Here is an 11,767-nt window from a genome sequence, read left to right on the forward strand (position 1 = left end):
GCCAAACATAAAAAAAAAAAATCTAAAACTGTCTAAAAATGGCAGACATATAACACTTACTACAATCATCTAACATTTAATGTAAAATGTAAAAAAAATATATATACTGTATATAAAAAAAAAGACTGAGCAAATTTAAACTATGATTAAAAAATATATATACAATTAACAAAAAGCATGTGAAGTCTGCTACAAAATAGCTAATTTAAAGGGGTCCTATTATGCTTTTTCACTTTTTCAACTTTAGTTAGTCTGTAATGTTGCTGTTTGAGCATAAAAAAGATCTGCAAAGTTACAAAGTTCAAAGTCCACTTCAAAAGGAGATATTTTATTTAACAGAAATCACTTTTCAAAAACTACAACGAACGACTCGTTTGGACTAGAACTCATATTTTCCGGGATTTGTGATATCACAAATATCGACGAATGGGATGAGACCTGGTTGAGCTGCACTAGAGAAGGCAACAAGTGTTATCACTAAGACGGAGACACGCTAGCTTTCCCAAGGCAGACGAACTTAGAGTGGTTACAATCATCCGGGTTTAAATCGCGCTCAAATTGATTTGATTTTGATGCAATATTTACACTGAAGCTCGCATGCGGTTATGGTAAGGGGCATGACATTTCCCGACCAGGTGCAGAGTGGTGCCAATCACAACACACACTGGCCCAGCTAACCAATCACAGCGCATTTCGTATTTCAGAAAAGGGCCTTCATTTGATACAGGAACTATTCGAGCCGTTCATGCCAGACTGGCGAGAGAGGTGTTGTAATAATGTAAAATATGTGAAAAATAATGTGTTTTTCCAACAAACTAGTATGAGAGCCTGTTCTACACCCCCAAAACAAAATCAAGACTTTGTAAAAGAGCTTAATAGGACCCCTTTAATAAAATTATATAAATTATAACTTATCAAAGAAATGTTATGATAATTTCACAAATGAAAAACAATTATTTTGATTGCACTGCATATTCAACAGTTTAATAACTGAATCTGACAGTCCTTCTAAAGAAGTATCAATTTTACAAACCAATCTCCTACTTAATGGCAAATTATAATACAGTTCTGGTTCACTAATTTGATTGACAAGTATTTATTCAAACCGTATTGGAATTTACTTCCCTATTTGTATCACTCCAATTGTTTGTGCTCACTAAATGTAATTACAATTCTATGGTTTACAACATACTCTCATTGGCAAAGCAAAAATAAGCAAAAAACGTACTGCCCTGTGTCCCGATATTAATTTTTTGTTTACAGAACTGTTCTCTAATAGCAATACAACACATGCAAATGTTCTGTAACAGTGCTGATACTGCTAATCAGTCCTTATATTGATGTTCAAAACACCTTGCTTTCAGAATTTAATCAGCAATGTGCTTCTCATTTTAGAGGAACATGCACATTGCTATGTTGATGTCTTGGATCCCGGTAGTTGTACACTCTTCATCAGTGGTAAAGGATAATAGCCTAAAACTAAACAAACATTCAAGCTAGATTAAAGAAAGAATTGGGTGGGATCAATGCTTCATGCTTATCTGCCACCGAAAAGGAAGGAGATGGCTTTAATACAGGTGACTGCAATGCAAAACTTTACACAAAAAAACCCCTACAGATAATATTAATGATCGTAAAACATTATTTTGCATGCGCGAGTGGCAAAAATAATGTCTGTGCACCAAAAACACACAACCCCATAAAAATCAGGCATGCAGCCATATACCCAGAGGCACACATTCACACGCTTGGCGTCTAAGATATCAGGATACATGCTAAGTAGATCCTGTTCTAGGTCTTGGCCTCCACCCTTCACTAGGATGTAACGCTTTGGGTTGGGCTCTTCTACTGCAGGATGTGTCAGCACATCAGAGAAACAGCTAACCTGGCATTAACTCCGAAAAAGACAAACACACGCAACGCAGAGGTCATGCTATGAAGGATCGAACCTCATCGGCGGCCTTTACAATGCACGTCGCTGTTTGAGAGCGAGTGACTGAAGCTCATATGATGATCGGTGAAGCTCTCCAACATACATACATAGATTAGACCATACAGATGGAGACTAGACAGTGCCAATGCAAAGCATAAAGAGGAAGCAATAACACTTCACAACAAATGAATTACAATTACACTATTACAATTATTATATATGCAAAGAATATGAGATTTCCTTCTTCATATATATATGCTATACACTATTGTTCAAAAGTTTGGGGTCAATAAGATTTTTTAACGTTTTTGAAAAAAAGTCTCTTATATTCACCAAGCATGCATTATTTGATCAAAAAAAATACAGTAACCACAGTAATACTGTGAAATATTATTACAACTTAAAATAACAGATTTTTATTGTAATATATTTTAAAGTGTAATTTATTCTTGTGATGCAAAGCTGAACTTTCAGCATCATTACTCCAGTCTTCAGTGTCACATCTTTCAGAAAGCATTCTAATATGCTAATTTGGTTCTTAAGAAATATTTCCTAATACTCTATTATTATTATCAATGTTAAAAACACTTTTGGTGCTTAATATATTTTGGAAACCATGATATGTTTTTTTTCAGGAATCTTTGATGAACAGAAAGTTGAAAAGATCAGCATTTAACATTATAAATGTATTTTCTGTTACTTTTGACCAATTTAATGCATACTTGCTGAATAAAAGTCCAAAACTTCTTACCAAAACTTCACAAACTTACACTTACACTAACAAGAATCAACAACAAAAATCAAGATTCTTCAGACAGGGTACCATGTTAATACCATATGTCTTAGTATGTACATACAAATACCATGGTACATGAAGATTTAGTGTCATGATTTTATCATCTTATACCACAGGACTTTTAGTAAGGGAACTGCCTGTAAAATGCAGGCTTTAATAAACCTTTATAGCTTTTTAAAAGTTGACTATCTAAATACATGTCATTGTTAGAACCCTTTGATTTTTGACTGTTTTCAGAAGTCAATAAAAACTAATTGCAATCTTTAAGGTTGACATAATGAAGTAATGCCACAACACTAAGCACTTAAGACACTGTTTCTGAATATATGACATAAGGATGCCCTCTAGTGTCAATATTTAAGAATGCACTTTCTCCAAAAGTGTGAATACTGTATATCACCCAAAACACAGTTACCTAATCAATAACCCAAATTTTCCCAAATTCACAAAACAAAAAACCCCTCTGTCAAATACAAAGGATAGCATTCTCTTCTTACTCACCTTTGTACATATCAACCAGTGAATCCTTCAGTTCCTGTTTGTGCATCCATGACAGCTGATGCAGCTCCTCCTCACTCTCTGAGAAGCTTTCCCTTAAAATCAACAGAGGATATGCATCAATAACTTATAGCTGTTATTCTTGAATGCTAGAGCTTGAGCTCAGTGTGTTGAGTGAGTTGTGGTCATATGTTTACTAGCTCTCAGTGTGGGTTAGACTAATCTCTTCTGCAACGTCCTCATGAGCTCAGGGCTCACATATCAAAAGCTGAGTGTGTGTATGACCAGCCCTACAATTACTTTCCTTTCTGCAAAAATATCAAAGTAGCTGCAACATTCATAATGAATGGGTTTCTATGACTGGGATATTCCATATTACTCCAAAGCACAAGGGTGTGATGACTAGTAACCCTATGATGATATGGGATGGGTTTCAATATTTCTTAGCATGCAATTATTCATGCAGATAAGCTGGAAAATTGGCAAAATAACTGGCAGATCCTGACAACCAGGACTGTGATGAAAACAGTCCAATGTCCAGTCAAAACTCATGCAAAGACCAATAAAATCAGCCTAATAAAAAACCCACAATACCACAGATTTAGAATTCCTACGATTTCCTTTTATTTTTATGTCTTGTTAATGCAAGTGAGGGGTATTTAAATATACATTTATATATGTGAAAGCGGTTATTTATATTTCTGGCTTGACAACTCTACTGTACATGGCAATGTTAATGTGTTTGGCATTTTGTGCGTTTACTGCTGCGGCAGAGTAGGTACCGAGACTTGCTACTGCCAATACATCCACAGACATGCTGCTGTGAGCATTTAAGAAATACTGCTGCTGCACATATAACATATATAAAATAACCCCCAAATATAACATACAGGGTTTCTGAAGCATGCTGCAACTGCTACAGCGAGCACTAGCCAAGTATTTGAATGATGCGCAGCAAGCTCATTGGCTGCTGATGTGCAAAGAAACAGCTGCGCCACGTGAATAATGATGTGATTATATCAGATTGAGTTAGAACCTATAGGTCTGCGCCATCTAGAGATTCATGACAGAAATTTGAATTTGTTATATTATGTCATCATCAAAACTGTTATCTCGGCAATCCGTGTGTTTACTAAGTTTGATATTATTAGGGCGTTACAAATCAACAGATTTTGACAAGTGAACTTCTACAGATATACCCTGCTCAGTGTGCACTGTGCAGGGACCCTGTGAGTCAGAGCACATGGTGCACTGAAGTCTGTTCAGGAAGTTGGGAAGTCATAATTACAACATCAGATGCATTCAAGTCACTTTGGTCAAAGCAATATGGCGATGTACCTTTTCTGATGTGACTTGAATGCACCAACATTTCCACTATCCTGCAGTCTAGATTCAACCTTAATCAAACACACCTCAACCAGGTAATGAAGGTCTTCAGATTGCTTGAAAACTACAGGTTGGAGCAGATTGGACTAAAACTTTGCAGAACAGAGAATTAGCAGGGTTTAATATCCCTGACATAGGCCTAAGTGTAACAACGTTAAACATTGCACTTGCTTTTAAAATATTTTGTTATTAAAATATTTTAAACAAGTCTAAAATATTTCTTTAAGTTTACCAATTTTCAAATGTCAATTAAGTCAAACTTAAAATGTCTAAATGTCAGTGTGATTACAAAATCTCAAACCAAGTGGTATTTATTTTAAAGAAAGCTATAGCACAGCCATGCAGTTTATGTAATGAAATCCACCTGTGGTTTCTCTGCTAGGATACCTGTGGGAACTTGAGAGGATAATGGTGCTTCAAGTCATGTCGGAAAAATCATATATCACATGAAGCATTTGTATTAATAGTAAATTTGTTCAAATAAAGGTAATTTGTTTTATTGTAAGTGGGAATAATCTTTCCATAGTATTTTGCAACTACAATAGAATACATAATTAAGTTTACAGCACTTTAATAAATTGGATTAAAAACAAAGAAAAACACACCAATTTACATTCTTTATTCATCATTTTGTAGATGTAGAATAAAAAAATTCTTGTTGAATTTTATGTAGAAAAGGTACAACGCCATTTAAATCCAAACAAAGTAATTTGAAAGTAACCTGATGTCATAATTATGACTTAACAAGTCAATACGAACTATCCAGGAGAATGTGAATGCACTAAAAGCTCTAGCATAATTTATTTGCAAGTTCCACTTATTTTATATTTTATATCTAATAAAATGTAATTCAGTCAATTTGAACTGTGACTTAAATGTCCAAGTGCTTTTTACGGCTATATTTCTGTACCACTGTTTTCTTTAACCAGATTCAAGAAGACCTTCTTACAACTATATCTGAACATGAATCATTTGAAGAAGAAGAAAAAAAACATACAAGCAAATTAATAAAACGCCAAATGTTTTCATGACAAACCTAAAAGTTACACACTTTGGTCTAGAAGACAAGACGATGGCTATCAGTTGACATTAACAAACTGTGGCATACAATTTCTGTCAAATAACATCATTCCATACTCTACAAACACCTTGCTAAATGTACAATATATACACTTAAGTAAAATCTAGATCCCATGAGCAATATGCTTCTGTAACCTCAGATATTTCCATTATGTCTCATTATGTACATCAGTGTAACTGGTTAATAATGGAGATCCCATCATACTCACTTTATAGACAGCTCATTCTCCAAAGTTGATATTTTGTGTTTTGCCCTCTGAAGTGCACATTGAACATCCCGTGCCATGCTTCTGATATTCATGTATGTGTTAGTGTGAGTAGTAAGCCGGCGTTTTCTGACTGGACACTGTATACTTCATCTCAGCTTGCATGCAACATGATCCACGAGAGGAGACACTGGCTGTCTCAAAACCTAGTGAGCTCCCCATCTACATAGGACATGCCACCATGGTTATGTTTTTAAATTTGTGATTTTTTTTTTATATGCATCATGTTAATGTCAAAGTGTTCTTTGAAAACACCATGATATATTAATACATGATAATGATTTAGTTACGTTGGGTTTATATGGGTCAATGATAAAGGATGTCTGAGCTGAATTTTTTAAACGTGTACCATTTCTCAATGTGTAATTTCATAAAAAGGTCAAAATATGTGATAAAATAATAATAATAATAATGATTATGATGATAACTTTAACACTGTCATAAAGGTGTTAGGGTCCCCTTTGCAAATTATACTATAGATATTTAATATAATATATGATATGATATAATATAATATAATAATATTTAATTTAACACACAAACAAACAATTACTGACTATTCATTCAATTTTAATAGAAAATATACTATTATCCTTGCAATAACAATCAAGTAAAATAATCCAGAATGATCATTTGTTTTTGTTTTGTTTTTTAAGTTAAATTTATTTTGAAATTAATATCACTCTACAGCCATAATTAGGGGTGCTCCGAGGTACTCACCTTCATATTTTTTCATTAAAGGGGTCATATGATGTTGCTAAAAAGAACATTATTTTGTGTATTTGGTGTAATGAAATGTGTAATAATTATAATGCTGAAGGTGAGGTACTCCTTAATTAAATAACTTATAAAGTCATTTGAAAACCTTGTGGGAGACGTAATTTCACAAACAGCGTGAGTCTCAGTCTCTCTCTTGCGCTCTCTCTCTTTCTCTCTCAAAATACGCAAATGGCTTCAAATCACCACACATCGTGTCTGTCTATAAGCGAGCTGCACACTGCACAGTTGACACGGGAATTGTCACTTGCACAGTCGAGGCAGTGTCACATCATCACTATAGTGTAATAAATTGCATTTCTTTTTAATTCTTGCCAGTGTTTAACCATTCAGTGCTCGCGTGCTCTCCTGGAGACCGTACGCTCCGTTTGCAGTGCATACGTGGTTCGTATTTTTTCCGCGCTCATGTTAACAGATTAAAGCGGGTCCGGCAGTGCGTTCAGGAGCGGTGCATCTGCAGCAGTGCAGAGATCATTTCCACACTGAGTCTATTGCTGCGCTGCAAGCGCTGAATTAAAGTGACAGCGCATTGTTTGCAGTAAATATGAACATGGATTGACACGAAAATGTAGTAATTACACAAAATGAAATTCAGGCCCTGAATAAATGTCTAAAAATCCTGATTGGAGTATCACTATAAATAGTTATAAATTATAAAAAGAAGGCTTTAAAAAGATCGGTATCGGTGATCGTATTGGCAGATACTGCTTTCTGTGATCGGCCTCAAAAATCCTGATCGGAGCACCCCTAGCCATAATCTGTTCATTTTTTTTATTTAAAATAAAAGTTATTATTAATAATATACGAGTTAAAAAATAAAACGTAAAAAGCAAAAACTGTCAAATTTTTTAAACCCAAAATACGTAATAAAAAATAATAATTAAAAAAACGAAAGAAAGAAAGAAAGAAAGAAAGAAAGAAAGAAAGAAAGAAAAATGAAACGACACTTTTTCCCTGTCTCAGCATGATAGGCTATATAATGACTTAATAGATCCAGACAAAATGATTTCAATGTCATTGACCATACATCAACCTACCATGGTATTAGCACCACTGTACACGCAGTACTCTTTTGTAAAGATATACCAAAACAAGTGCCCAAAACCGCTTTCCAGGTAGGCAGCTCACTAAGTGTTGAGACGCAGCCCTTAAATCCATCCAAACAGCGGCGCACGAGTTTACGACTAACAAAGTAACACTTGACTGAAGCCGGAATGTTTCAAACAGCTCTAATGTGTTCCAAACACTTTATTTGTGTTTTATAATTTACTTTTTATTTCATTTTTATTTGTAAAATAACAATCAAGTGTAATAATCCAGAATGACTAGCTATTTGTTTTTGTTTTGTTATTTAAATTAAATTTATTCTGGAATTAATATCACTCTTCAGCCATAATCTCTTCTCTTTTTTTCTTTCAAATCAGCAGAATATAGAATGACTTAATAGATCCAGACAAAATTATTTCCATGTCAGTTGACCATAATCAACATACCATGGTATTACCACCACTGTACACGCAGGTCGGACAGGATTGTTACATTGTTACAGTGTTCATTGGAGAAAAAAGTCCTGAAAATAATTTTGAATTAAAAATGTTTCTCTTCACATTTATATATATATTAAAAAAATTATGCTTTATATTTACATTTTATTTTTATTTGTTACATATAATGGACCATTTATTTATTTAGCTATTACTACAATATGAAATAATAAAACAATATAATAAGAGCCAGTATAAAAGCTACTTTTTTAATTTGGCAAAAGCATTTTTGTAATATAATATATATGAAAATATGCATTTAGCTTCAAAAGTTTGAAAACTCTTGCATAATCGTGTAAATGAGAACCTATTATTTTAATATTATTTTTAAAATATAATGAAATATGTATTTGTGTTGCCTTTACTGTAATATATAAAATTATATAATAAAAAAACAGAAAATTATTTAATTTGGCAAAAGCATGCTGTCTTTATAATATAACATACATTTAAAAAATACCTCTTTAGCTTCAAAAAGTTTGAAAATCCTATGCTGTAAATGACATTCTGAGGTTTGTGGTGGTGTGAAGTGCAGTTGCGTCACGTGACATACAGTGGGCGTTTATTCACGCCTCTCAGACTCCTCAGATGTTTCCTACAAAGAAAGAAAGAAAGAAAGAAAGAAAGAAAGAAAAATGAAACGACACTTTTTCCCTGTCTCAGCATGATAGGCTATATAATGACTTAATAGATCCAGACAAAATGATTTCAATGTCATTGACCATACATCAACCTACCATGGTATTAGCACCACTGTACACGCAGTACTCTTTTGTAAAGATATACCAAAACAAGTGCCCAAAACCGCTTTCCAGGTAGGCAGCTCACTAAGTGTTGAGACGCAGCCCTTAAATCCATCCAAACAGCGGCGCACGAGTTTACGACTAACAAAGTAACACTTGACTGAAGCCGGAATGTTTCAAACAGCTCTAATGTGTTCCCATTTCTAGACAAGTCGTAACTAGTAGTCAAAGAAGTAAACTAGCGCCTTCAACTTGCTGCCTAAATCCCTCCTAGAGTGACACACTGTCTGACGCGGCGTCAAAACACAAACACTGCTTTTATTTTCTTCAAATTCATTAGTCATTCAGTAAAAGCATGAATATTTATGCAGTGAGACATCGATAGGAGCGGTCATTGAAAGATGGGCCGTCGTCGGACTTACCATGATTAGGATTATGAGGTCGGCGTTCATTTGGTGCAGGTCGGACAGGATTGTTTCCTAAAAGTATTGGAGGGGAACTTCCTATTACAGCGCACCCCACCGGGAGAACGACAGACAGTGCTGCGTTTGACCACTAGAGGCCGCTCACCGTACTAACCCAGTGCACCTTGAGAGGGAATTTACCAAAAATATGGCAATAGATAAGGGGTTCAGTCCGGTTTTAAGGTGGAGGCAAGGTGGTTTGCAGGTCATAAGAGGAATGGCTGAATGAAAAATGAACGAATAAACAAAAACTGAAAATGTAAATAAATGAATTAATAAATAAGACATTAAACATGTAGAAAAAGTATGTAAAAGCAAGAGATTGTAAGGCATTATTCTCTGTTAAAGTACTTTGATATATAAAAATTATTTAATTTGGCAAAAGCATGCTGTCTTTATAATATAACATACATTTAAAAAATACCTCTTTAGCTTCAAAAAGTTTGAAAATCCTATGCTGTAAATGACATTCTGAGGTTTGTGGTGGTGTGAAGTGCAGTTGCGTCACGTGACATACAGTGGGCGTTTATTCACGCCTCTCAGACTCCTCAGATGTTTCCTACAGTGTTTGTCTAAATGGAGCTGCTTGACTTGAACGGTGATCACCGCGCTCTCACGAACTCGTATTGGACTTATCAAAACAATTAGCAAAATGCCACTTTTACCGGTTTAATCACGGAAATAAATGCAAGAGGGGGATTTTGAAGTTGAAACTCTAAAGTTGTAGTTGTAGTCTATGAATACAATGGGATTTACTAACACCAAGTTAATTCATTAATCACTGCTGTTCAAACTTTATTTCCTGAGGTGAAGGAGATAACTCAGCTCTTTAACAGAAGATGTTATAATGGAGGTTTCTCTTTGTATCCTGCTCGTTTTACTACACTTCAATGAGGGAATTCATGGTAAGTTTGTTTTAATAATCGTTTAATCAGAGTCTGTGAACGCAGTGTTTCTTTAAACTCATCAGTGCTGATGTGGATGCTGTGTTTCACGATAAACATCGGTGTAAGTGTAAATATACGGGACATTTATTATGAACACAAGCAGAAATTTCTTATAACCCTCTTTTATAACCTTTCACATAATAATTTCTCATTTTTAATTAAATGCTAAGGATTGACTGGATGTCATTACAGATTAAAAACTAATGGAGCCTGAACGAATTTAAACCAATTCAGCATCTCTGTTTTTTTCTACAGTGTTTGTCTAAATCGAGCTGCTTGACTTGAACGGTGATCACCGCGCTCTCACGAACTCGTATTGGACTTATCAAAACAATGAGCAAAATGCCACTTTTACCGGTTTAATCACGGAAATAAATGCAAGAGGGTGATTTTGAAGTTGAAACTCTAAAGTTGTAGTTGTAGTCTATGAATACAATGGGATTTACTAACACCAAGTTAATTCATTAATCACTGCTGTTCAAACTTTATTTCCTGAGGTGAAGGAGATAACTCAGCTCTTTAACAGAAGATGTTATAATGGAGGTTTCTCTTTGTATCCTGCTCGTTTTACTACACTTCAATGAGGGAATTCATGGTAAGTTTGTTTTAATAATCGTTTAATCAGAGTCTGTGAACGCAGTGTTTCTTTAAACTCATCAGTGCTGATGTGGATGCTGTGTTTCACGATAAACATCGGTGTAAGTGTAAATATACGGGACATTTATTATGAACACAAGCAGAAATTTCTTATAACCCTCTTTTATAACCTTTCACATAATAATTTCTCATTTTTAATTAAATGCTAAGGATTGACTGGATGTCATTACAGATTAAAAACTAATGGAGCCTGAACGAATTTAAACCAATTCAGCATCTCTGTTTTTTTTTTTGTTACTGTGGTCGAGTTTGATTAAAAAAAAAAAAAACGTACATTCATACATACATGCATACATACATACATACATAAGTACATAAAAGATTGTTTTAATATTTTAACCACTGTATTGTGGTGAAGGTATTTGAAAACGTGTTTCAAAAAGAGACTTTTGTGTTTAAATTAGAGGCACACTTTTGTTATGTATCATTATTTAACCAAATAAACATTTCTAGTGTTATTAAAATAATTCTGCTTAAACAGCTATTTAGAGCCTCTATTCTGTCACAGCTGATTGAATCAGTGTCATTTGTGATAGATCGATAGATAGATTGGATAGATGGATAGATTGGATTGATAGATAGATAGATAGATAGATTGGATAGATAGATAGATAGATTGGATGGATAGATAGATAGATTGGATAGATTGGATAAATAGATAGATTGGATAGATTGG

The 11,767-nt window shown here is 34.3% G+C and overlaps 1 protein-coding gene and 1 long non-coding RNA gene across 3 annotated transcripts in view; one reads left to right on the forward strand and one right to left on the reverse strand.

Annotated features, from left to right (window-relative positions):
- Window positions 1-9,541, reverse strand: part of LOC107689303 (uncharacterized) — a 26,459-nt gene extending 16,918 nt beyond the window's left edge. The window contains exons 1-2 of the long non-coding RNA XR_001634321.1: window positions 9,446-9,541; window positions 3,231-3,322 (exon numbers count right to left, since the gene is read on the reverse strand). This is a non-coding gene — a long non-coding RNA (uncharacterized LOC107689303). The remainder of the gene's footprint in view (window positions 1-3,230; window positions 3,323-9,445) is intronic.
- A 651-nt stretch (window positions 9,542-10,192) lies between these two features.
- The window catches only part of LOC107689305 (tyrosine-protein kinase receptor TYRO3-like), a 21,818-nt gene continuing 20,243 nt past the window's right edge, over window positions 10,193-11,767 (forward strand). Inside the window, exon 1 of one of the 2 annotated variants that reach the window (XM_016487248.1) lies at window positions 10,193-10,392. In XM_016487248.1, coding sequence (XP_016342734.1) covers window positions 10,335-10,392 — 58 coding nt within the window. In that variant the 5' untranslated portion in view covers window positions 10,193-10,334. Of the gene's footprint in view, window positions 10,393-10,736; window positions 11,030-11,767 lie in introns of those variants that run through there. The other variant, XM_016487247.1, reaches the window with a different exon arrangement.

This window comes from Sinocyclocheilus anshuiensis, unplaced genomic scaffold (genome assembly GCF_001515605.1).
Source record: "Sinocyclocheilus anshuiensis isolate Anshui unplaced genomic scaffold, SAMN03320099.WGS_v1.1 scaffold1006, whole genome shotgun sequence".
Lineage (NCBI taxonomy): Eukaryota > Metazoa > Chordata > Actinopteri > Cypriniformes > Cyprinidae > Sinocyclocheilus > Sinocyclocheilus anshuiensis.